Source organism: Larimichthys crocea, chromosome XXIV (genome assembly GCF_000972845.2).
Source record: "Larimichthys crocea isolate SSNF chromosome XXIV, L_crocea_2.0, whole genome shotgun sequence".
Taxonomy (NCBI): Eukaryota; Metazoa; Chordata; class Actinopteri; family Sciaenidae; genus Larimichthys; species Larimichthys crocea.
The window spans coordinates 10,411,437-10,439,399 of record NC_040034.1 but is presented as its reverse complement, the minus strand read 5'-3'; the positions used below and the strand labels follow the sequence as shown (position 1 = coordinate 10,439,399).

Sequence of the window (27,963 nt, the reverse complement as noted above, 5' to 3'; positions counted from 1 at the left end):
CAAATGGATATTTAAAAACTTTAAATAGGAAAGTGGTGCAACAGTATGAGCCATGTTTTAAAATATTCTCAAACCACAGACTAGTCTTAAAGGAATACTCATTTTGGGAAATATGCTTTCTCGTTGAGTTTGATTAGGACCTTTTAAACTGGCTTATTTCAGTTAGTATACTAAGCTACGTTCTTCCAAAACGTCAAACTATCCCTTCTCTGACATGTTATATTGTGATTCATGATGTTGCACCACTTAAAAAGAAAGAAAGAAATTCTTCAGTATTTTTGCTGTTGCATAATAAACAGGTTTGTCTGTAAAATGACCTCCACTGTGAGTCATGTAGGAGGAGACACGTTTAAAGTCCTTTATCTTTCTGCTATTGCTAAAGAATAAAGCTGTTTGTTCCCCACAACGTAATCAACTCAGACGTGGTCGGAAAAAAACAGAAACAATCAGCCTTAAAAGACACAAATGGTAAGAAAATCCAGATAGCCTTTAGTCGTAAACTCGCCATTTTGCCAAAATGAACGAGCTAAATTGAATTTCACTGGGAGTACACTGCCAGCTTTTGTCAGCACATGAATCTTCAGCCCTGACAGCATTACAGGGCTCATCAGGGCTGTGACTAATAGAGAGACACATGTTAGCCAGACCGTTTGGCCGGCAGCCAAACTGACAGTTGTCCAACTGATAACTGAATCCATTCACTTTCAGTCCCGTCAATTCAGAGAGTGATTCACCAATTCGGAAATAAAGACACTGGACTTTGGGTTTACGAAGATGCGTCCAAATTTAGGAAACGTGGTCTGATTTTAGTGATTCAATTTCAGATTAAAAAACACTCACACATGAATTAACAGCATTCAAAGTGATGACGCCTCCCGACCTGGAGACTGAAAACAAAAAAACTCGGGTGTTGGATGCAAAGAGCTTGCAAACCAAATTCGGGAATCAGAAATCAATGCTGCGGTAAGACCAAATAAATTCATCTCTCTGTGTCTGTCTGCGAATATGAAAACAGTCTTATTGACAGCAGAGAGATCATAGATGACCAAAATAATCACGGCAGGAGATGTCAGGGGCGGTTTTCCCAATCAGGCACAAAACTGAACTCTATTGATGACCTCTTGTTAGTCATCAATAGAGTCAAATCATAAGAATAAGTTGGTCAGGAACATAGCATCCGGTCGGACTCTCGATGTCAGTACAAAGCCCGTACTGTCTGATCGAAACGGTTTGGAGAGAAGATGTATTACCCTTTCAGTAAAGAATGTCCTTTGCAGCTTGTAAAATATATGAAAGTGCTATAAAAAGTCATGTGTTCGATTGCATGCACAATCACAATGGTGTGTCGGTGGAAATGGTGTCTTAGTGTGGAGGTGGAGAAGTGATGATGAGGGTTGGTTATTCACGTTATCAAGGATGTGCCGACAGATAATCACAGAGGGAGGTTAGAGGGGGAGAGCGGTTAGTCGAGACGGAGACAAGACACATACTGCACATTTCATTTTAACACACTGACACATTTATGGCTTCAAATCAGCAAGTTAAGACGAGTCTGAGCAGCTCAGCGGATTAATTTAAACTAATGATGAATGTTTTAAGCACTGGATCAGCATTTTTTTAAAACAAATTAACTAGCAAACATCAAATATTTGGCTCTATTCATGGAAAATGAAGTCAATATATACATATTAGGTTTCTTACACTTTTGTTTCGTAGTCCTTCCAGGCTTTGTCAAAAGGCTTTTTCAGATCCTGTGAACACAAAGCAGAACGTGGTCAGCGAATAAACAGAACATGTGATGCAAACAAAAGCTTCAGAAAAGCTCCATAAGAGACGTTGTGGTGGTGATGAGATTGTTTTATTAACTCTGGTTTCCAGGTTTAAGAAGGAAATCTCAATCTCAACAACTCTGAAAATTGTAATTAATTTATCAAGCAAAAATATTTGCTGGTTCTAGCTTAAAAAAATGCAGTGAAAGTGAATTCATTTAAGTTTGCAAATGTGTCGTTTTGCAAACTTTTTAAAAATACCATTAGTATAAAAACTACAATTTATGATAAAGTATGCGTCAGACTAATTTTGGGCTGGGGACAGAATTTTGTTTCTACCCGTTTCCAGTCTTTGTGCTAAGCTAAGAACACAACACAAGAACGAGCTCATCTAACTCTTGACATGTCACAAACTAACATATTAGTCATTAGTCAGCAGCCCTGCCGAACAAATCCAGGGTGGTGTAACACTAAATAACACATGATGTCTGAGACTGTACATGCAAATTTTAACACGCACACGGTGATCGGGAATCACAAAGATGTCACATTCATCATCATTTCCAAAGCTACTGTATGTGTGTGTGTGTGTGTGTGTGTTTTTTCGCAGGTGTGTGTTACACCACAGTGTGAATCAGTAAGATGAATCATCCTCCTCCTCCCTTTTCGCGGATGCAGATCAGCCCACAGATGTTTCAGCAGGGAACTTTTTTTTTGGGGAAATCAGGAATGTGATCGTTTTTGACATTTCTAACACAATTCCTCTGGTTCCACCGACAACAGGCAACGGCTGATTTCTTGTCTTCATGGGTGTCCTTTCAACAGCTGCTTGAGCAAAGCGCTTGATTAAACAACATCCCTGATGCTTACGGCCCTGATTTAACAGCTATTAGGACAAACAAAAGGAGAGAGTGCCGGGTGCAATTGGCCGTGTCTGAGAAAATGCAAGCAGAGCAGGAGAGTCTGCTGAACAGCGAGCACCACTAACAACAAATATTAAAAAGAGAATTATGTCACATTTAACTCAAATGCTCCCTTTATAACCTAAAAACAACAGTAAGCACCTGCTTAAGTGTGTTTTTTAGCCAAAGAAAACTGAAACCAGCACTCAAGCAGCACTCATGTCTGGCTTACTGGGCATTTCTGTCTTTGAATGTGAAAACCACACATATTTCTGTTCGTCTGGACCGACAGCTTATGGCTTTAATGCACTGTTAGAGCTCCAGAGAGGACTGTGATCCCACTGTTGACCTCCACTTCAACAGCAGAGGAGTGGCCGGCTCAACCTGTCAGCCCACAGAATCACGGTCTGATTCACTGGGCCGAGCCGAGCCAAGGAGCACTCAGCCATTCAGTCAACCAGCTCGAGGGCAGAAACTACCAGAGGCATGAAAGACTGTAAAGATTCAAAAGAAGCTCGAGGAACGAGCCAAAGCAAAAAAGGAACGAACTACAAGAGAGCCAGAAAGAAAAGCGAGGGCGAGCGGAAGGAAATGTCAGAGCCAGAGAGAGGACAAAAATGGTAACAATGGCTAAAAATATCAGATCCAGGCATTGATGGGCAGGGAATGGCAGAGCAGAATAGGCCAAGGCACAGGGCAAAACATCCCCTGAGAGAGAAAGAGAGAGAGAGCAGTGAGCTCTTAGCCTGATTCCCTGGATCCAAAAGACAGAGGAGAAATGTCATGCCCTTGACAAGGGCCTCCGTTCGCAAACTTATCACCTCTTCCTACCTTCTACCACCACACACGTCCCGGAATAGCACTTCCTGTCAGACATTCCTCACACCTTTTCCTACCTCAGTAATGAATGTACAACCTGGACGGCAGCAACGAAGGCGAAGGAGTTTAAGTTTGGATCTGTCAAACATAGCGATGCTGCTGATGTTTTGATTATGTCTTAATGATGCAAACAAATCCTTGATTGGTTATTTGCTCTTATCTAAAATCTCCAGCAGCGAGCATGCGTGGGTGGTTCGGCTGTTTCACGACCCGCTGAACCACAATGAGATGAGGTGCAGCTGGACTCGCTTCATTGCTCACACCAAAAGCATTAAGACCACAGACCTCTTTCCTCACACTCCTCCCTTACATAAACAGACTGTGTGTTCTGCAGCAACTATCCGGACACTGTAACTGAATAGTTATAAGCTGATATGACTCATGGTGGGTTAGAGAGACACACACAGACTGGTCAATAAGCAGAGGATGAGAGGGTCGGCTGCAGGCATGACATCATGCCGGCGTTCACTCTGAAAGTCTGCTGTTAGCAGAAAGGTCTCGTGGACTCAGCACTTTCCATTTTCCACCGACTGGAGTGTGTGTGTGTGTGTGTTTATCTTCAGCAATAACACCACTGGGTCTCCGGACACCATTTCAGTTCAATATTTCTGTCAAACGAAGTTACCTACTTTTCCGTCCTTTACGTCACTAAGCTACAGAAAGTACCGATTGAAAAGCAAGAGCTGATGGCTGAAGGTCAATTTCTATTCTTTTTTTTTTCCTCTTTGCACTTGACATGCAAATTGCAGTCTGGTTAAATGGCCGTGGAGGTAGAGGAGGTTTTTTAGCAGAGTAACAGCGTGGACAGGTTGCTAGGTGGTAGCCCTCTAATCACAGAGCCATTAGTGGCTGCCTCCCTCAGGGTTAGTTCAGTGCACTCATTGCCAAAGACGGCACTGGGCAGAATATTAACACGCTCTGAGGGAACTGCAGCCACCAGAAAGCCATTAAGTCCCATGTTAAATCAAATAAAAAAGATCGGTGACCATGATAACTGCCATACACAAAGCTTCAGCAATTGAAGAATATCTTAAGAAACCAGATTACTCTTTTTCTGCATTTGAAAGAAAACTAGGAATGACGTTTTTAAGGTTATGTCACTTCTTTAATGAGATGTTCCTGTTTTTCGGGCTGTTTTGTTTTTTTATCAAACCTCTAAAAATACTTTGCGCAGATGGACTCGCTGACTGTGGTGTTGGAAAGGAGGATGCTGTCTAAGGTACAGGCTATCTTGGACTATGACTCCCACCCACTCCATGAGGTGCTGGACAGACTCAGGAGCAGCTTCAGCCAGAGACTACTGGCACCAAGATGCTCCACAGAGAGACACAAGAAGTCTTTCCTACCTGTGAGCATCAGTCTGTACAACTCCTCCCTCAAAATATCACACACTTCAAGTCAAGTCCAGTAGCTATTGAACTGGCTACATGAGAGAAATCTGCCACACATGCATACTGCACCTTAACAATCAGTGTATTCTCTCTCTTTAGATTTACATACTGCATAGTTCACTGTTACTTGGTTTTTATTTTATTGTCACTGCTTCTATTTAACTGTTATTTATACATGTGTATATAGTGTTAAAATAGGATATTGTATAGGTGTATAGGGTTAAAGTTTTGTTTTCTTGCTATCACTTACTATCTCACTTACCATTTGGGAGCTGCTGTAACAAAAACAATTTCCCTGCGGGGATTAATAAAGTATTTCTGATTCTGATTCTGTAGCTCAATCTTCCTGTTGCAAAAAGAACTGGGCTTGATTTTGGATTTATTTACAATTAATGCTGCACAATCTGTGCACACACCACCTAACACACATGATTACACACACATGCGAGTTTTAAGACTTTTCACAGCATCTGATCCACAAATGAATGTTGGTAAAAAAAAAGGGAAGGTGTTTTCCAGAGGCAAATAATAGCTCATCATCAGGTAAGTTTGCATGTATTATTTAAGTGACCTTTGATTCTTTTGTCACGTCAAGCATGTACAGGCAAACTGAACTCAAATCAGTTTTTTTTGGCAAATTTAGATTGATGATTGATGTGATTTCAATCAGATTTCTACAGATGCGGCTCAGTCAGGATGCTCTGTTGCCCATATCAGACTTGAAAGTGTCTTTAAAGTCAGTCCAACCATGATGCATGACAACAACATCAAACCTCAGAGTGAACGCAGTGCATCAGAGCAGCTGAGCAGAATCAGACTGCTACTAGCTGAAACAAATTGTCTGCCGGCACTTTGGGGAAGTCCTCTGTACCGACAGCGCCTGTGTCATTACCAGAGCGATCCATGCAGATAGGTTGGTGATTCATAAATCTTATCTGATCACATATAGCAGTGTAGATAGTGTCTGAAAGATCTGATCTCTCTTCCTCGTTTATGACATCCACATCAACACATTACTTCATCTTCCTTCTCTTCCTGCAGTCTAAACAGCTCATCACGCAGGTCTGGACTTCTTCCTGCTTCCCCCTCTCCTAACAGGTACTTCCCCCTCGAGAGCACAAGAGTGAAGCATCAGGATAATGACAGAGGAGGAGGAAGATGATGAAGGGGAAGGGAGGGATGGCTTTGGGCTGTGGAGGTGAGCAAGAACAGGTTGGGAGGGGATGACTCGTTCTCCACTTTCTTCATCACTTTTCTTCTCCTGACACAGTTAGTTTGTCTGAGGTTTGCTGACACTAAAACAGTGGTGACATTTATGCGAGTGTGTGTGTGTGTCCTGAGGTATAAAATAACCAGCAGCTCATTAGCCCCATGTCATTGGGGTAATGAGAATCATCCCAGGGCTAATGAGTAATAAGTGGGTAAGCATTACAGATGTGACTGGCTGCCAGGAGAGAGTGAGGGGGTGGGCGACGAGGACAGAATGAAGGAGGCAGGGAAGGAAAGAAAGAAAGGGGGAGAGATAACTGAGGAGTGGAGAGAGAGACAAAGAAAGGAAGTCGTGGAAGAGAAAAGCTGATAGAGGCTGAAAAGAAAAACACACAGCACTCGAGTGACACTAAAGAGCAGCGGAAGAAAATGGACAAACAGTTCAGAGGTCGAGACGGAGCCAAGTGGTCGAGGGGTCATGGGGGCAACCAGCGTTCCTGTGGCAACCGGCCTCATTACGGAGCAGACTTAATGGCATCATACCTCGGCGAGGGCTGATTGCATTACAAAGCTGCAGACCCTTTTAACGAGTGTCTGTCTGGGTTAAGTCCGGGTGGTGTACACACATGACCAATGGGGTGACTGACTAACGGGGTGGTGGGGCTGCGTGTTGAACCTCAATACATTATTGGTACAGGACAAAATGAGCTGGAAATGTCTGGTCAGACTTGACCTCTTGTAGAAAATAAGTGTTTATATTTTTCAAAGTAGAGATAGTAAGATCCAAAAATGTCAAACAATACTATAAATACAGTTTTTTTATACCTCAGTACCTGTCAAAGAGTCACTTTGGGCTTGTAAAGTTAAACTTTTCCGAGTCTAATAAAAACAGAAATTTTATCATGTGTTCTACTCTGTTCTGAGACCGAAATAAGAGTTGATCAGCGTATTGATTCATAAATTGGATCATAAACCACAAAATCCTCCATGTGTCACTGGTAAATGATCAACCCAGACTTACTGTTGGGCTTCATACCAACACTTTTCATGAGGTCTGCTGAGTAACTGCACTCTCTCTGCTAACAATTGCACATAGATTATGTTGAATGATTTTATACTTCACACCAAAGCCGCAGCACACAATTAATGCATTGATCATTGATCATTGATCATAACCTTCATGTTATCAGTTCTGCACAACTTTCATCATGTTGAGTTACTGCAGGCACCCTGCTAATCCTTTATTACTCACCTAGTGGTGAAGTTTGTGTTTTTTATTTTGTATATTAAAAAAATAAAGCCAGTCTCTGAAGCTAGTCTCTACTTCACTTGGACTTTTTAATAGAAAACACAGAAAAGCTGCCTGAGGCAGATCAAAGCAGGCTGCTATCAACCTTGTTAGAGAGACAGCGAGACTTCAAGGATGGGAATGATTGTCATGTTTGCTTCAAACCACTTTGAACCAGCAGCACGGCCTGTAGTTGCAGCTTAAAGTCTTGCTGCTGCTTTCTTAGAAAGATTAAACCGAGATGAACATGTTTTTATTGATATTTACATTGAATTTTCTTCATAGGATCCATGAGATGAAAGTTAACTTTCCAGATAACGCTCGTCTTCAAAGTCACTGATGATTCAGCGCAAGACTCAACTAACCTACTTGTATAACACTTCCTGTTCAGTTGCAGAGTAACACAAAACCTGTGCTGTTTTGTTGCCTTACCCCTTTGACTCCCTTCAGGTCTCCTTTCAGCAGGCTGTCCAGAGGAAAGGTGATGATGTTGTTCATGTTTTGGAACTGGAGGAGAGAGACAGATAAGAGTTAAAAAGGTTACATCAGAGGATTTAGGACAGTTCTACACGAAAAAAGTTTGGACCATTTTCACCAGGAGATCAAATTTTCACATCATTAGAGCCAAAAACATAAAATGATCCATTATAAGTAGCAATAAGTAACTGTCTGCCCTGTTTGCTTTTACAGTTGAGCCCAGCCTCTGTGTGTAATGCTGCACATGTAATCTAAGAAACCAGAGTTTGCTAAAGCTTTGAGAGATTACATCTTCACATCCAGCTCAGGCCGCAGCTCATATTTCTTTAATATAAGGTGCTGAGATAACATTAATACAAAAATCTCAAGCTCCCGGTCTCAGTGTGAGTCGATACAGTGTCCAGGGGAAGCGACATGTTGGTGTCAAATTCTTTCTAATAAAGCTTTGGCTTTGATACAAACCCCCGGCTTTAACGGAGCAGGATCAGGTTGAATTAGATCCAGCAGATATTTGGTGTTTACTGCCGTCTCAGTGGAACACGAGAGCTACCACCGGAGGGCTTTGAGTTCCAGCTGGACTTGGTATGTGCTCAATGTGTGTGTGTGTGTGTGTGTTAGAGAACACACAGCGAGACTCCAGGGAATACAGACAATTAGGGACAGGATGGAAATCTTTCTTTGTCCCAGAGGATTTTACCCCCTTCCATCCACTCCTCCACAAACACACACAGACAGCACAGCGTAGACTCACCAGGTTTTTGAAGAGCGCAGTGAGCTCCTTGGTGAAGACGGAGAACTTGAGGAAAGCTGAACCCAGATCAGGATCATCTCTGTACACACAGTTTTCCCCAAACTTCTCCAGGGCCTGAGTGTACTGCTCCTCGTTCTCTACGTGGGCTGGAAAACACACACAAAGGTCAGCTTAGACAGGTAAAAGGACTCAAACTAAGGTCTTTACAAGTCAGAAATCAATCACTGGGTATTAATAATGTATGTCGTCTGTCAGTGAACAAAGGAACACTTTTCCTGCTGATCAATACACTCATTACAGTTCAAGGTTTTCCTCAGATTGGGCTGTTTGTCTTTATTTGTTTGTCTTTGTTTGATGAAGATAAGAACTTATGAGAGAGGCAGGAATCTTGTTATCATCTTGCTTTGGATCAAATAACACTTTGATTAGGAAGTCAACAGAAAGTTATCCAACAACAATTCTGATAATTTAATTACTCCAGCATCTCCAGTGTGGGAAATAGCTGCTTTTTTCTGTTTTGTATCATCGTGATTTGAATATTTTTGGGCTGCTTAAACAGTTTAAAGGATGTTACTTTGAAGAAGCGAAAGAATGAATTGAACAATAAATAATAACAAATGAAAACAGTTGTTAGTTATCGTCCTACTTCTGGCAATAAAAAAGAAGAGAGGTGATATAAATGTGGCGGTGAAGGACGTAAGTGTACAGTGTACAGTCTCTTCTCTACCTCTATTAGCTGTGATCCGACACACCCTTTCCACCGTCATGCATTTGCTTACAAGAGACTCCACAGGTAATCACGATCGTAGGGAGATGGAGAGCGAAATGAGAGGTAGGTCCAAAAGAGAAACACGCGGCAGCAAAGAAAAACGTAAAGCTAAAAAGGAAAACACAGTCGGCTCCGACACTAAACAAACCTCCAGTCAGTGGGGAACCCCGTAAACTAGCCGTGACCAAAGTCTCAGAGCGTGTCTAAAGTCGACTTAATCTACCACGGGGGTTAGGCCGAGATGATTCCACTTAATACACTTCACGCCAGACTAGGCAGCTGAAAACAGCTAATGCCACTGGGACAACGGTGGAACGAGGGATGGAGCACTAGGGTACTGTCGCTATGACGACGCTCACAAGAGACAGAGGGGAGCGGGGGGGGGTTCAAGGAAAGACTAGAGAGAGCAGAGAGAGTAGAGGTGTGTAAAAATATAAGGATGTAGGCTAAAGGACACCTGCTGCCACATCAGGACTCAGCTTTTTATCTTATACACAGTAAAGATAACACACACACACACACACACACACGCGCACGCACACAGATGTAACAGGTTTATAAATGAAGCTGGATAACGTCTCCGCAGCAGAGATATCCATCATGTTATTAAAAATAAAAGGGAGAAAGCTGAAAGCCTCTGAGTCACTACGAGCTGACCTCACATCAGACAGATCTAATTTAAACCATGAAATATCAACTGATGTAAGGCTGAGCTGGAAGATAAAGATGATGAGACTAGAAGCTGATCTCATTTTGCCACTTGCTTCTCCCTACAACTACAAAAATAACATAAAAATACATATTTTGGTTACTTCTTACATCTATAAAACAGTGAAAGAGCCCATCATAGGTTCCTAGAGCCCATGGTGACACCACCAAAATTTCTTATTCTGCTCGACTAAAACCCAATTTACTATATAAACTGTCATCGCCTGCCACCTTTCCGGTCCCCCAAGCCCTTTCACTGACATTTTACATCATTCTACAAGACCCTTGGGACTCCATTTCACCGTTTTCTCACCCGTTTCCACTCTCCCTGCTCTGCCCTGCAGTCCAGCCCTTTTTCCACTCACTCCATGTCAATTTGTCAAAGTTGCAACATGTCATATTTTCAAGCCTGTTTCTTTTTCTTTCTTTTTTTTTTTTGCATCCTGCCTTCCTGAAATTTGTTCCGACTATCGACTTGTGCCTGCCTGTACACCTTTTGATTTTTTTTTTTTATTAAATCATTGATCTGCTTCACCTCTGCCTCTATCGCTTGCATTCAGGGTCGCACTCCTGTTGTCTTGTGTACCAGTTGTACCAAAAACACACTGAATCCTCACATTTAAAAGGTTTAACTCATAATATCTCACACCCCAATCATTTAGCAGGCTAAAAATTAGTCGATCGAAGTGATATTTAATCTAAATGAACTGACTCTAGGTTCTCAAATGTAAATATCTGCAGTTTTCTTTGTCTTCTAGCAAATTAAAATGTCTGTTGGTCAAAAGAAGTGATTTTAATATGTCAGCTTGTTTTATCGACTCCAAGATGAATCGCTAAAATAACGACATAATCCTCCAGCTCTATTAAAAACAGCTTCTGCTTCAAAGCAGCGAAATAAAGTCATTCAGAGCGATATAATAAACTTCAATCATTGTCATGTGTCAGACATTCACCACATACCCGCAGCCTACTGTTTACACATCAGCTCCAGCTGTTTGGTCGTGGCTCTGCCAGACTCGGAGCCAACAGGGCGGTGGCCTGCTGTCGTTTTTGAAGTGGCACATGAGAGCTCCGCTATTCACCCAAACCTCCTCCTGTGCTGCTTAGTGAGTATTTGTTGTATCATGACCTAAACGTATCACACATGCAGCCTCTACTCTAGAGAGCAGCTTTGAACCTCAAAGGACTGCATGACATGCTGAGCTGGTTTTTAAGTAACATGGCGGGAAAAGTCTGAAGACGTGAGGACAGATTTCTATAGTTTACACCAGGGGTGTCAAACTGGTCCACAAAGGGGCCGTGTGGCTACAGGTTTTAGTTCCAACCAACCAAGAGCACACAGTTTGACCAATCAACTCTCTGAAGACTGAGATCAGTTGATTAAATGAGTCAAGTCTGGTGTGCTGCTGTTTGGTTGGAAGGAAAACCTGCAGCCACACGGCCCCTTTGTGGACCATATTGACACCCCTGGTTTACACTGTAAATGAACATGCACATGTTGCCTAAACATTGCCAATGCTTTAATCCCATGTACAGGGCTTTCTTAAAGAAACAGGGGCTTTTTTCTTTACATTTTGTCAATGTTACATGCCTTACATCATCATCGGTTGTATGTTGGTGCTGAAATGACCTAGATCAGTGATTCCTGACCTCTTAAAATGAAACAATATCAACTTGCGACCCCTCCATCATCAGTACAATAACAAAAGGAGCTAAGATTACAGGACAGTCTATAAAAAATAAGCAAACTTTACGTTGCAAAAATCTAATTTATAGATAAATTTATAGATAGATTCAGGATGCCTCAGATTTAACTTGCGATCCTTTGTGGTGATCCCAACCCGCAACTTGCAAACTGCTGACCTAGATCTTAGCACATGTAGCATAAAACATGGTAAGCATTTTATAAAATGACTTCGCTCTGTCAATGTTTTGATTGGGTTGATCTTCCCAGTGTGCTTTGCCTTCCAGAAAATAACTAATTAAGAGTCTCATTAGAATCTGAGAGCTTGCCAACGAGACTAATTGGTCCTTAAATAAAAGTGGAACACTGAAGTCATGCGGCAGCCATCAAAAGTGAACAGAGAAACTATTATTACACTGAGGGATGATCGATTGTCTTAGGGTGCATCCAGGCAGGATCAGGCGCTGTGGCAAATCACAGCAGGGTTGTGTGGGGGTGTGTGGGGGCTGCTAGGGGAGTGAGTATTTGTGCAAGTATTTGAAACAATCTTAAATATTTTGCTGATTAAACAGCTTTATCGAGGCCCGGCACTCACTCACTCTCATTCCATGTCTATGTCTTTCAACCAGTGCTAGCTCCTTCTCTCAAACCATCGAACACAAAGCAAATTAAACTTCATCATGGCACTATTTTGCAGTGAGTATTGTGAACTAGACACAGATTTAGATGCTTACTGCCTATAACCCTCGCTATTTCAACATTTGAACCACGTTGCTTGCATGTATTTGGTGTAATCTATTCTTTAAACTATAGATTTTTTTTCTTAGGAAACTTTGTGTGTGGGATTTTCTTTTTGTGAAAGCTGCATTTTAAAAATAAAACACAGTTCCAGACAAATGCATGAAAAAGTAACATCATATCCTGAGGTCACCACACACCATGCGTTGGTGTGTGGTGTCCTCAGGATATGATGTTACTTTTTCATGCATAGACCTTGTGTTTACTGGTGTACAGAGGCTATGTCATTGTTCACACACACACACACACACACACACACACACACACACACACACACACACTTAATACCCAGTTGTGTACAACATTCTTTACTGTATCTCCCCTCCCAAGGAAAAAAAAACATAATATACAGCTTCCAGGCGACTGCTGAGGATTATCTAACATCCCAAAGGCTTGTTTTGCAGCTTCTTCCATCACTCACACACACACACACACACACACACTGACACAGGGTTTAATCACCAGATAGCAGGCTGGCCTCTGCTTCCTCTCTCCGTCTCTCCCACACTCATTCCCTTACACTCGGCTCCATCAGGCCTGGTCGGCTGACGCTCTGTCGCTCACCGACACAATGTGCGAGATCAATTCCACATCTCTCTGCGGACTCTACGAAAACAGCACTGGACTACATAGCCACCGGTGCTGAGACAAGGGAGTGTGGTTAATATTTTGCATGCAGAGGACAGAGTCGAAAAATTTGAGGGCGTGTGAAAGACAAATAAAATTTAAGGAACAGTTTGACGCTCATGATACACTTCTACACTTTTTTGAGTGTTATAACAGAAAGGATCTAACAGAGATTTGCTGCTAAACTTAACATATTTGGGTATTTTACCAACTTAAAACAAGATTCAAAAGGGCTTTTGTCTTTTACACTTTGTTTTTAAGTCTTCCTCCTCCATCATCGACCTTCTCCTCAGACATCCATGCAGTTTCATTACATGATAGCTTGTGGTAGTCTCGATTTCTTGGTTACCTGGTAGCCAGGAGAGAAATGTGTGTGTGAATGTGTGTGCACAGCTGCAACCCGAAAGACACGGCCAGATCAGACGCCATCAAACTCTGCGTTTTCCTGATGCAACGCGGGCCGAGTGCTTCATTATTCAGCTGCTCCATCCAGCTATCCTGCCCACCTATAGGTACAACAGCTTGAACACTGCGTTCACTCGTCTGCCTCCAGTCGTTATCTGTTCAGCAGCTTTGGCAGGCCTGTCCTAGCAGCCCTGCTCCATCAGCTCCAGGTTCTTTAGGGACTTGAGATGCTGCTGCTGGTTTATTCATCAAAACACACAAGCTGACAACCTGACAGGTCCCTGCAGCAACACTGGGCTCGATCGCTCATCTATGCAGCTTTCTCTGTGTTTTTCTGTCTCTTCTACCTCTCTCACTCCCACCCCCCTCCATCTTTTTCTTACTTTCTGGTAAAAGCTTACATTGCTTGCTCAGCTCTTACGGTTCTCCTGCATTGTAATTCTTGTAAATTTTGTTTATTTTTGTTCACCATTCTAACCAAACCTCCATTTTCCGCTCACCCGCTCCATCTTCTCCTCCTCATTACTATTCCTCAAGTCACAGCCGAAAATATCTGTGCCAGGTTTGAGTTCGACAGCCAGGAGTGTATTCTCTGATTATTGAAGCAGCCAGCGTTGAGGCTCCCTGTTGTGCGTCTCATTATTCAGGCTTTATTCCAGCATCGTCTCAGAAGAACATTTATAAAACTCAATGTTTTCACTATTTTTCCTCAAAGATGGCAGATATTTGCTTTAGATAAAGTAGCAAAACTGCTTTCCTACGTGTCAGCGTTTACAGTTATTGGATATGTTGTCATTTACTTTTTGCAGTGCAATGCAGTATTAAGTCATGACTGCAGAAATTCAATTAAAATGTTAAGATCTGGGGAAGTTCTCAAACGTTACAAACTGTTGAATGCTGATTTCATTGAGTTGCATTTAATATAGTGGACCTCACATTTGTTTAAATGGAGGAGAAGGAGACAGGGATGTAGAGCTGGATCTAAGCAGAGCAGAAAAGACACTTCAAACCATGCAAACTGTCATGGGAAACGCAAGCTCTCACTAACAAGATGTACAGGCTAACGGGCCAGGCTACAAAGGGAGTATCGTAGCATCACAGAGACGTAGTTGAACGAACTCACATCAGACTCGGTGGTAACTCTGGACGGCTTTTAACTTGTGAGAGTGGACAGCTAAAGCCTCTGCCTGTCGTGCGTGGGGAGCCCACAGTTGACAGTTGAGCCTCCAGGGCGCCCCTATTTACATGTATTTCTCTTATCCACATTGTATACTGCAAGCTGCTGTAACAAATGAATTCCCAGGGATCATTAGAGTCTATCATATCTTATTTTATCTGATCTGACTGGTCAGTGTGTTTCCAGTTTTACTGCTGATTCATTTAAAAAGTCTAAACTGAATTTACTCCTGTTGATTATATTACTTTAACCAAAATAAATACTTAACTGATGTGTGATGGATCACATAATTTAAGATTACACTAACCTATTTTGTAATCAGGCAGAGATTAATAGAAAACAGAACAGAAGTACTTATATGGCCCCTTTCTAGTCTACTGACTACCCATGCAAGCTGCCATCTCATCAATTTTTAGGAGCAAACCATTCATACGCATTCACACATCGATGGCACAGCCTTTCCGGTTCAGTATCTTGCACAAGGACACTTCGACATTCAGACGTGGAGGAGCCGATCATCTGATTAGTGGACGACCCGCTCTACCTCCTTCGCCAGAACAAAACAAGAGCACCGTGGTTTGCAAAATTAGCCTAGTTGTTAAACCTGCATTATTTTTGGTGCCACTTGAGGGCATCACAAACAATCTGAAAAGACACGACTGACATATTAACACCTTATAAAGCTGTGATGTCAAAATTTGCTTCTTAAAACAGCAACCTGGAGTTGTGTATTAGTGATTACTCTCCTTCTAGCTCCGCTTTTGGTCTCCACCAACTCCTGAGGATAATATCTGGCTCTATACTTTTTTTACAAGCTAATCTCCATCATTGTCTGTCTAGAGTTTGGTGCTGGGTAGGTAGTGGACAGTGGGTTTACTTTGCTGAACAGCTGCCAGAGAGAGTTTGCTAAAACAGGTAAGTTGTTGGCCGTAAAACCAAAACAAGGAGCTGAAACGTTCTGTAGAGATGAGGGGAAACTGCTGAGGCAGGTAATAATTCTCCGTGGGTTCGTCAGTAAGAGTGACCCCTCTCATATTACACATAGTCAGCTGGTCCATTGTTAATGTAAAACATTGATTAGTGTAGTTTTAAGTGCACGGTATCTGTAGTAAATGGGCTAAAACAGCAGACTCTGCTCTATATTTGGAACATACATCATCGTCGTTATGTCTCTGTCTCATGTTCTCTGGATACAGGGTCGACATGGGAATAAAATAGAGGGCTTCATGGAGTCATCTTGGTTGTATTCAAAACAGATTGGAGTCTGGGCAGCTTTTCCTGAGCACTAGAAGTCAAGGTGACCTTAGTTAATGTGAGTTTCCCTTCTCTTAAATGACAGCACTGGCATTTCCAAAGATAAACCACTGTTTCTGTTGTAAACACTGATAGAAATCTGAACAAGCTTCACCCTCCAAGACAAAAAGGTTGATTTACCTACTTAATTTTCTTTTTCCTATGGTAGATAATCTTGATCGAAATGCGAACCAATCTCAACTGCCTGAACCACCTGCACATCTCAAACAACACAGATTCAAATGAAGGTAATTTATCAGCGACATGGGGCATTCATTTTGGCAGCTGAACAGCGTGAGAACACGGAACAAGTTAATCTTATAAATGTACACCTGCATCAGCCTTTCATGCCATGGGAAGACAGAATAGAGGTTCTGCGTCTGGAGGCCACACACACACACACACACACACACACACAACAAGGCGATATGTATACGTGTAAACGCATGTTTAACAGTGAAGTGAAGTGAAAACACGTCCATGCCTCAGCACCCACACACAAACACAGTGTGCTCCCCAGCTGTTCCTTTGGGGGTCTGGATCGAACAGCTGTCCCTCTGGTCTGAACAGAGCCCACACTGTTCTGAAAAAGCCATGCTCAGCACATTGTTCAGAGGTCTCTCTCCCTCTCTCTTCTCTCAGCGGGGTTCTGTCAGGCAGGCCAAACAAAAGACACTGGAAACAGCCAATACTGGCACAGGCGGCCACAATGAGCACGGGAATAGCAGACACACGGTGGCAACAAAAAACCCATCCACCTATCCACTCTAAGTCTACCTCAAAGGCAGCGAAACAAATGCTTTAGGGATACAATTAATAATTATTTTCATGTCCGATCTATTGTGCATTTTCTGGATTAAGCTAATTAAAAGCAGCTCAGTGTGATGCCTTGAAACATCTTTTAAAGAGAGAAATAACTTATGAGAAATATATATTGAATTAACAATTAATATAACATAACATGACATAGTAGTTCAACGCAGGTGTTTACAATGAGCAGAGACTTTCCAGTGAGCCAACATGCACCACAGCAGCACCCTGACTCTGTTTGACCTGAATGGGACCGGACCTTAACTTGTATCATTGGCAACACCTGTGTTTACTATTTCATGTTAAAATGGTGGCTATGAAAAAGGTGACTAAAGTGAGAGCAGTAAGATGGAGGAAATGAAAACATTAAGAGCAGACAGGACGACTCACCGAGACCGGACGTGTAGATGGCCTTCACAGACTTCTTCATCTTGTATAGAACACTGCGGTCCACATCCAGAGCCTGGACAGACAAACACAGACAGACATTCAGAAGTCATCACTCAAGTTAGTGTAGATTTATTATTTTAAAAAATGTATGTATTTTGTAGGTAGTGAGCGATTGTTCAGCTTGCATGAAATTATTTTTCTGTTATCAGAGGGCAATACTCCCTGACAACACCTGACTGTATAATGCATTCTGATAATCAGACTAAATTTACATTAATTTAATTTATTCAAAGCTCTGATTAGTCAACTGTTTCTCCAAACCTTTGATATGAAGGCGGTGTAGAGCCAGGTTAGTATTCTGACACAACAGCTCTGCAGTAATATGGTATGTCATCTCTCTAAAGTTGACGTTCAGACTGTCAAGTCAACTCTACAGTACTGTATAAGGTCGCACTAAGTTGATTCACACTGTTTGGCGTTCCTGCTTTTTTGTCCACACCCTGAACACATGTGGTACGTACAGTTTGTGTATGTGAGTTTGTGTGTGTGCGTGTGTGTGTGTGTGTGTGTGTGCCATCGCCACTCTGGCTGCCAGTAATGAATTATTCAAGGAAAAGCTAAGAATAGACTTGAGCCCCGTCGTCAGTCATTGTGTTAGTGTGTTTGTGTGTTTATCAGTATAATAGCTTGTATGACACGAGCAGTGAGCATCTGAGGTCTCTTACATGAAGGACACACACACATAGAAACCTATGAATAACCATAGTCACACACACTTTCTGATGTACTGAGTGCAGACTCCCACACACACACTAAACACTGAACGTCCAGCTGAGACAATGCAGTACTGTACCAGTGATGAGTGAGGGGAGTCTCTCGGGATGAGGGGGATTTTGGGAAATGAGTTTTTTAGGGGCTTTATTAAGTACGTCCGCCCAACCGAGCTAAAGCCGGCGCCACTTTTCCCTACCCTGCTCCCTATCTGACTGACACATATCAGATCCCCTGGACCCTCTGAAAACAAAAACACACAATGGCTCCCATTCAGCTGCAAAACACACACCAATACCGTACACACACACACAGTCCACTTTGCACCACCACTAGACATGATGACAAAACTGATTAAATCCATAAATCAGTGCTGTATTAACTTCCACGTTATGAGCAGTGTGTTATTGCAAAATAGAAGAACCGCTCAGCACTTTGTGTTCCCTAAGGTCACATTGCACACAAACAAGAAGAAGTGAGAGAAAGACAGACGTGGACTTTGAAGGGAAAATGATAAATAAATGAAGTGCTACTGGTAAAGAGACGGGCAGAATGAAAGAAGAACAAGGAAACGACAAGAACGTTGACACTGTGCTCAGGCACTCTGGTGGCTCATGGGGGCCACCTATGATGTGTAGACGCAGTCAGTCTGTTAGGGTATAAAGTTACACTGGATGGAAAAAATCCAAACGATATAGGCTGAAAGATCAAGTGAATCACATCTGTCCTGTTATATTTATTACTATATTGCTTGTACAAAGTTGAATATTTGTGTGTGATGTAATAGTTTGGACAGAGCAGGTGTAGCAACATCTGCACACTTACGTAGAGCGCTACATCACACAGAAAAAATGACTGAGGCAAACGTTTTAACAATCATCTAGTGATGACATTTACGAGATAAGGTGCGCCGGTATCTTCAAGTCATGGAAAAGTAGAGACCAACAGCCTAAGCAGTCACAGTTAAGTGCTAATGTGTGATATGTATTTCAGTGTGTGCTGAAATAAAGCGGTATAAAAAGATTTTTATTTTTTTTAAATCAAAAGGCTTTACCCAACAAATGTGTTCACACCACTAAACTTCCAGACAGCAGTGCTTAGTAAAAGCAAAGTGCTAAAAATAAAATGTGATGTCTTCTACCAGGGGAACTGTGCAAAGAAGCCGACCAGAAGCTACTTATTCCTCTGAGTAAAAGTACAACTCTGAGCTCTGTGGTTTTAGTTCCTTCATCTCCTGTTAAATGACTCATCTGTTACATATGCCATTATCCCATTAGCTCTGTCTGGCTCGGAGAGACACTCAGCTCAGACCCCACACAGCCACGTGTCTCGGCATCCTGTTGAACATGTATTTTCAAAACAAAAGCGGAGACAAAGAGTGAGAAAAATGCAGCTGTTCCATGCAGTGACACAGAATACTATCTCTGTCTACATCGTCAAACCAATCCAACCACACAAAGTCTTTTGAAAGGTAACTGGAGACGAGCGCAGAGTGTTTTCCTAGCCAAGCTGATACTACCTTGGGCTTCCCAGTGCTCCGAGCCTTCTTCTGATAGAGGGCTTGACGGTGGATCAACATTCATGGAGTGTCCAAAAAAACCCTGCCATTTTGGAAGAAAAACTGTTCTAGTATTGCAGGATCAATTTCAAAATAATAAGTGTAATAAGTGTAATTTATTTATTGATTGATTATGCTGTGATTATGTTTTGTGTGGAGGATGAGAGGTTAAACAAGGGTGATCTGCTGACATCAGAGCATGTAACAGTGTTTAACAGCTGAGTAGTGCACATAATCAATTAGACACCAGACTGTGTGTGTGTGTTTAATTCAGGATTTTCAAATGAGAACCACAAAATTATGACACAATATATTAACTGTAATGTTTGAATTTCGATTAAGTGCAATTTGCAAATTCTTGTGGTTACGCATGGTATCGCTTCTTCATTTAAAAAATAAATAAATTTAAAAAAACATACAAAATTTGACAAAAGAGGAGGCAAATAGAAACGTAGTACTCTGACCAACTCAGCTGGGCTCCCTGGCAGTAGTGTTAATGTTTTCATGGAGGAAGACAAGCCAAATGGACAAGAGATTTATAGCAATCTGCTCACTTTGTGACTAAAGCTTTTGGTGCATATGCTACATCAACACAGTCAGATGGCGGCTATGTGTTCAGCTCTTGTATCATGTCACTGCTTTGGTATTAGAAGCTTGTAGTTACTGTTGCATACAGTACAACTGCAACTGTGCAACCCTTTTTCACTGGTCGCATTTAACCCTCTAGACCCCATAGCGCCTCAGAGCTCCCGTTCTATATTTCACTATCGTGCCTGGGAGTGCCCGTCATTTTAAAATCATTCCTAGTGTATCAAAACACAGAGTAAAAAGCCCTGAGCTTCGTTTTGCAGATAGTTTTACATTGTTATCAATAACTGGAACTGGAAATCAAGTGGCTCACATAATTACCATCAGTAAACTGTGGGACTTCCCCCGGCTTTAACAGCGCAGATGGAGCCTGCTTTCCTGGGGGGAGTCGGCAGAGAAGACTGACCGAGTTGCGCCAACTTTTCCACATAAATTTTCTTGATCTTTTCTCATGCAAGTTGCCAAACGTTACATAGCAACATTACTGTTTGTTATAACAATGAATGTTGCTCAGAATTTCATCACATAATCACCATACGTCATCAGTGGGGACTTAATCAGCTCTCACTGCCAGAGGGGACAGTTCGGTGAAGAGTCGACAGGGACGACTGACCGGGCTGCGGTGATTTTTATACAATATACAATTCTGCTGCAATACATTTTCATACACACAACTTGAAGAGCCAAACCTTTGGTGTATTGTCCCACAATACAACCCACAAAAGTGAATAGAGGAGCTACTAACAGCTAGAAACATATAAAACACATTTGCAGATGGTGGTAAAACTACTTCTGGAAGATCTTGTAAAATAAAACAGCATCATATTTTGCTTTGTTTCTGTTTAACTGCAGTTGGTGCAGATACTGTGTCAGTATAAAAAGCAATCAACACTTTGCCATAGCGTCTACGTCGCTCTACTGACACATAGGTAGATCTAAGCCCCTCGTTGACCTCTACATAACGCCGGTAATGAGCCTGTGAATCACTCTGACTAGCCAAAGCCTTACATGCACATCGACATGGCCGTCACAGCTCCCATCGACCCAAGGTCTTCCTCACTTTCACAAAACAACACAAACCAGTATCACGCTCCAGCAGCTCTTTTCAATCTGCAGAGAGTGGTCTGATGAGGGAAAGGGGGGCGAGACAAGCGAGATAATAAACCAATCCCAGCTGAACACAACAAAAACACTGCTCTAAATCATTTCACACGCAGAGGACTCTTCAATCACTTTCACACGTTTCCACTCTGATGTCCTCTTCAGGGTTTGAGCTAAGTGACTCTTCTCTAAGCGCCAGGCTGACCCCCTTATGTGTGAGCCCTCTTGTTTGTAGCGAAGGTCGCTCTAAAATTAGACAATTTTAACCCCCCCAAAAAAAGAGAAAAGTTTCGCAGCGAGAGGGGGAATTCCACCGCCTTTCACCGGCACAGGATCAGAGCCGAATCCTCGCACAATAGAGGCAGCCTCCGAGCCCGGAGCTGCTTCACAAGCACACTTCATGTGACATTTCTGCGTTGTCAGCATTTTTTCCTCTCTCAATAGCAACTAACAGTAAACTAACCAGAGCTGCTATTTTTCTTCTTCTCTCCCCTCCTGCCGCCGACAGAGCAGACAGGAAGAGACAAACTGAACTGAATTAATCCTCATCTTAATGCGTGGCATCATCACCACCATCATCATGATTACAATTGGGCACCATCTGCTGCCAGCCAATCTAAAGAGTCTATCACAACACGGCTGGGTCATGAGGGTCGTTTCCAAGGTGATCCATTCGCTTATGGTCATGCATTTCCTGAATAGTAGAGTAACGTTGTGTCGGGTTACTGATACTGCACAGCACAGACCGATACTATCTAATGTGTGCGCATGGACAGATAGAGAGGGAAATAAGATACTGTAAACCTAATTAATGTTGATGCTCACATAGATACAGCATGATTTTATGTCCAGAGGCAAGCTTTCCATTCTTGTTCTGAATGAGAAAGTGCAACTATTTTAAAAAGAGAGATGAATAAAAATAAAGAAAAAATAAAGTAAATCCTGAAGAGATTTCCTTCTCCCAGCTTTCATAACCACCTCCTGTTGACCTAGCAGTTACCACAACCACCTTTGGAAAAAGAAAAAAAAAACTGCGTAAGCAAACTAGAGCCCCAAAATAGGTGTAGGTAGGTGTAGGTTTCTGTATAAACTAGCAATTTTGCCTGCTGTCACAAGGAAAAGCTCAGCTGGGTAAGCACAAAGTTTGACTACGGGGAAGCAGAGCGGAGCGAATGAATCCAATGTGCTTGCACCAGCATTTGCCAAGGCCTTTAAAAACCAAAATAAGAAGAGGAAATTGGCAAATGAGGGTCACCAAGTCACCAGGTTCTCATAGGGCAGCCATTGTCCACTTTCTGAGATGTTCACATCAAACACTGAAAGACCCTTTATACGGCTACAACCAATGAGGAATGCAAAGTTAGTTCTGGATGCCAAACAAGGTGAGGAAATTGCAGTCATGTTAGATAAGGTAACAGTGTAAGTTAAGGCTGCTGCATTATTTGTTTTCATTATTGATTAACCAGCTGATTAAACATGGGGTAAGCGATTCTTCTGATCCAACGCACTCTTTTTTCTTTTCTTTTTTTTCAATTCAGCAAATATCTCCCCGTGGCTCACAAGCTTTCCACTCTGTATGTGCACTGAAAGAGAGAACAAGAGAGAACACAACTATGGTTTCAAAGTTGGAAACTGTCCATGGGAATTAACAGGGATTTATGGAAATGAACGGGAATAATCTGGTTGGTCCTCAACAGGTAACTGAAATATGGTTGGGGAAAATATATTTTAGCATAATCGTGACTAAAACAACCAGATTCAAGGACACTTGAATATCTATACTACACATTTGAGCATGTGAACTACATAAAGTGAAGCAAGTTTTTGATGATATTATAGGGTAAATTTATTTGATGTATAGTATCAACGTGTAACATACAGTAGATAGTTAGCTCGCAAGTTAGATGTTAAATAAGCTATAAAGCATAATTTCATTGACCTTTTATGAGGCTATCTTAACACGATGCTCTCTTACCCCAAATTACTAAATCACCCCCAATTTCCAGTTACTTCCCATAAATTTCCATAATTCCCATGGCAAGTTTCTAATTTGGAATATTTCCAAAATTCCCCAACGTCTCATGGAACGCTTCTGGAAATTTACCTGAAATTTTCCACCCCATTGCAACCCTAAACACAACACAAACATCCAGCCAGGGTTTGTGCGTCGAGTAACAATGCGCTCAGATATTCGGCTTTCTAGTTAGATCTGCTGTTGTTGTGATTTTAGCTACAGTAGCAGGAGAGTTGTGAGTATCGCTGTCGGCAGCTGGTGTGCTCACTCTGGGAAACAGATCATCCCTCTGCATATTTTTCCAGGATCGCTTACCCCACCTGTAAACAACTCACTGTTTGCATGACAAAGACGAAAATAAAAGGAAGTGTGTGTGTGTGAGAGAGTGTAGAAGACAGGTAACCATCTACCAGCACAAATTATTATTTAACGATTTCAAATAAAATACGTAAGCATCTGTGAATAAAAAGCTCAGTTCACATGAAAACAGAAGGACAGCGAGGAGGCAAAAAAGTAAGTCCAGCTAATGAGCCTGTTTAATCGTGGTGCCCTCCGCCGCTTACTCCTCCATCTGAAGAAGAAAGACATTCCTGGATGATTGCACGCCAGAGTGACTGACAGACAAGACAGAGACCCAGCCCCATTGTTCCTGCCGACTAACTATCTGCTGATGACAGCATGTCTGCTTGGCAAGACGCTGTCCTGCTTTCCACAGAGGCCCCATCACCATACTGCACACACACACACACACATGTCCAATTTTAACAAAACACAATCCAAGCAATCCTCTATGTCTGTAGTGTTGCTATGTCATCACCACACACTTCTTTAAAGCTGACACACACACAAACACACACACACATCTGGGTTCTGTCTGGTGTCGCCTAAACCTTTAAGCCAGTCATGCGAGGAAACAGTCTGTCACATACTGAGGAAAATCAGGCAATAAGACGGCTGCAGTCTGGGATGTAATTATCCAATTTATTTGGTGCATGTGTGGGTACAGTATCTGTGTTGGCTGTGGTGGGTTTTAAACCATATTTCATGAAGTTGCCAGATGTTACATGATAAGCCAAACAAACTTCACCCCTCAAAGAAAACTAATAAAACGTCTAAGGAGTGTGTTAAGGCGAGCTCTCGTATAACTCACACACACTCGCAGTAGGAACATAAATAATGGTTTTGATGTGAAAATCATGGGCAAGTCTTGACATCACGTTAATCATATTTTATTACACCGCTGTGGTGTGGTCAGTCCACACTGTTTGGAGAAGCAAAAAGTGGATCAGTCACCGAGACCGTTCTAACCCATTTTCCTCTTTGATCAATTGTCAGATCAATAACAGCCACTGGCGGTGGCGCATTCACAATATCCGTCCTTTGGACCTGAAGCATCACTCCACAAAATTACAGATGAGCTGTGATATTTTCACAAAAAGCCAAATGGTATCAGAGTAACAGCTCTGACCACCAGCAGCAGTATATCATGACGTGAAGAGTAGTTTGGATTCGGTTCTTTTCTACATTGGTTTGGCTGTGTTTGTCGAACAGCTTCTCAGCTTTCCAACATTAAAATGATGCTGCACTCACATGGATTCAGGCAGACGGTAGACGCAAAACCTGATATCATTTTAGTGGACGAGAGCAGGATGGTAAAATTAGGACCAATGTTAAAATATTTTAACTTATTGCACAGTGGAATTTACGACCTGATGTCCCTCACACAAGGACAAAACATGGGCGATCTGGACAACGAGAGCCTAATAAATAATTACATTAAAAATATTTTCTTGTGTTGTCTAGAGGGTTTATATCTGCTCTCTAAGTCTGCATTCAGACACAGATTTTTCCATTCATTTGAGTTGGGGTTTGCAACTTTTGGAAAAAGACGTCACATTGTAGCCACCAATCAGAGGCTTAGATCGGGGCAAACCCTCAACTGTCAGCCTGAAATGTCTCTAAAACTGAGGCTATCCAGGTGGATTCGTGGACTTAACTCTGATAGTCAACCTGTTGTCTTCTGGCTTTGTTTATTTCATGTACCCAACAGTGACACAAAGAAAATAATTTTGGTTTGTGTCTGATTCTCTGAGAGAGAGCAGTGGTTGAGCAACACAGGCCGTGAATGAGAGTGAGGAGCATCGATAAAATCGATAAATCTGGTTAATCAGCAAAATAAAAAGTTATTTCCTGATTGTTTCACATCAGTTACATTCAACACAAACAAACACACCCCGAGCAGGGAGCATACAACAATTTTTGTAACTTTGCAAAAAAAACAATAACATGACAAGGCCAGAGGTCAGAACGTATGCAGGGATTGAACCTCTCTCAAGAAATCTTTCTTAACACTGACTTCCATCACTTCTCACATACACAAACCAAGTACAACAGAAGAACTTTGAGGAGAGACAGTCCAGACGTTCTCACAGTTGCCATTTGGAACAGCTATAAGCTGACAATACTTTGTATGAACTGGATCGTTTCAAGTATACCCCATCCTCACCCCTGCCTCCTCCCTCTTGGTGTTAATGGGGAGGACACATAATACACCATCATAAAAGACCACAAAGTTGTTCTCCTATGCCAGCGGTTATGTTAGGTCACCTGAGAGCAATCTATGAATTTCCCTACAGAAAGACAAATAAAACATCATATCATTCGTAAGCAGACGTATCCGCTACAGTGCAGAATAAGACACGTCAGCCTTTTCTGCAGGTGTGGCGTTAAAGTGCTCGCCTGGTGCTGTATATGTACTGCAGGCCAGTTCTCAGCCAGACACTGAGCTGCTGTCTACAGCTCCACATGTGGTACAGTCAGGGTAAACACAGGAAGGGCGCTCTCGCTCTACCTCAACATCTACAGAGGAAAAGCTGTGACTCATTCAAAACATATGTCAAATATACAGTTGAACCCTGCAGGCATCAGAGAAGGCAGATCCCGGAGGAAGCTATGCTTAAGTAAAACTTTTTCTCTTTCTACAGAAGATACGTTTTAGAGCCGCCTGCTGATAAGACCACTGTTAGAACCAACTCTTAACTACAGCCTAGAGTCCGTTCAACAGACCCAGAATTTGAAATCCACTATTTAAAAAATCTAAAAACACACACTTTCAAGTGTTTCATTCACAACTTTTTCTCCATGCTGAGTGAGTAAAGTCAATATTTGGATAGAAGTGGGTTCCATGGAGCCGGCCGCTAACAGACCATGGTTGCAGGGTTTCTCTGTTCTCTCAGACAGCTGGGATGTGTGTAGTCAGCCTGCCTCGGGGGAAGCATGGAAAAGTCCAGTGTGCAAGTTCAGTGGAAGTGTCGGGACGGAGGGAGAAAGAGAGGGGGAGGGGGCTTTTTACTATGTCATAAGACTGTCTGACACGAGCTCATTAACACACACATGCTCATGTATGCTGCACCACAAAGCTGAGATTAAATAGCTGCAGGAAATAAACCAAAGTAGATAAGGGAATAAGTCAAAAATGATATTAAAACTTCCTTTGTGGGAGCTCTAAACTCTCATCTACCTATAAGCTTTGTGGTATTTTATCACTGGGACACTTGGTGCTTTACAGCTCCTCAGTGAGCACTACAAAGACCACTGTTAGTCCAGAGCATGGACCAGCCAGCTGCCAGAAATCACACCGAGATGACAACATCAACTGCAGTAATTAAAGTGTTAAGAGAAAACAAACTTTCATGTTAACTGCTAAGCCGTTGTTTCGGGTGTTTTACAAGGTGAGAAACCCGGGGAGAACTTTTGTTTCCGTTTAGTTGTCCCAGACAGCTGTGCTGCATCATGGTGATAATACTTCATTGTTTTGTTTTGTTTTTCTGTCTCATGTCAGGATTTATCACAGTCCAACGTGTTACTAACCAAGTTTCAGATTTAGTTCTCATTTGAAGAAGAGCGTTGTCTCGATTCCTGCGTTTCTTTAACCATCCTTAAAAACATTAAGTACGGAGTGAGCACATAAATGGGTCTAACACATACGTATGTCAGGGGTCCCGAAACACAATGAATAAAAATCACAGTAGAGACCTGATGGCGCCACGTTTAAAACCTGTTAAAATGGTCTCCCCGACTTTGAGGGCAGTCTTTAGGGAAGTTTATAAACTAGCAGGAGACTGATAAAAACCAAGTTGGAAGGAGGGGCTGGGAAATAAATACCAAATGTGCTTGCTGCACTGTGAGAGGGAAAAAGAAAAAGAAAACTCGTCTGACTTCACCTTGGAGTTTTTCTTTGGCTTTTTTTTTTCATTTAGACATATGCGTCATCCTCATGGTGTGAAGCTGTAGTGCCAGAGGCAAAGTGCCCAAGAGTTACTGCATAGTTGTATATAGTGTGATGATGCAGCCCGAAAGAGACGGGGAAAATAATATGCTTTCTCCTGGAAAACACTGCAGTGAAACACTACAAAGAGCATTCATGTGTATGTCTATGTGTGTGTGTGTGTTATTGTCAGCACACTTCAGTCGCACCAAAGAAAAAAAAAAGAAAACCTTCATTTCAAACAAGTCCTTTTGAACTCCGCTGGAAACTTCAGACATGAAAAGAGTTTAGCTTGACATAAACCCAGCCCTTCAATGAAACCGAGACAATCTGAAGG

General features: G+C 42.1%; 1 protein-coding gene across 3 annotated transcripts in view; it reads right to left on the bottom strand.

Annotated features, from left to right (window-relative positions):
* Positions 1-27,963, bottom strand: part of asap2a (ArfGAP with SH3 domain, ankyrin repeat and PH domain 2a) — a 58,063-nt gene that overhangs the window by 21,430 nt on the left and 8,670 nt on the right. For all 3 annotated transcript variants that reach the window (XM_027274900.1, XM_027274901.1, XM_027274902.1), the window contains exons 2-5: positions 17,328-17,400; positions 8,667-8,812; positions 7,871-7,945; positions 1,702-1,751 (exon numbers count right to left, since the gene is read on the bottom strand). In XM_027274900.1, the coding sequence (XP_027130701.1) occupies positions 1,702-1,751; positions 7,871-7,945; positions 8,667-8,812; positions 17,328-17,400 (344 nt within the window). The remainder of the gene's footprint in view (positions 1-1,701; positions 1,752-7,870; positions 7,946-8,666; positions 8,813-17,327; positions 17,401-27,963) is intronic.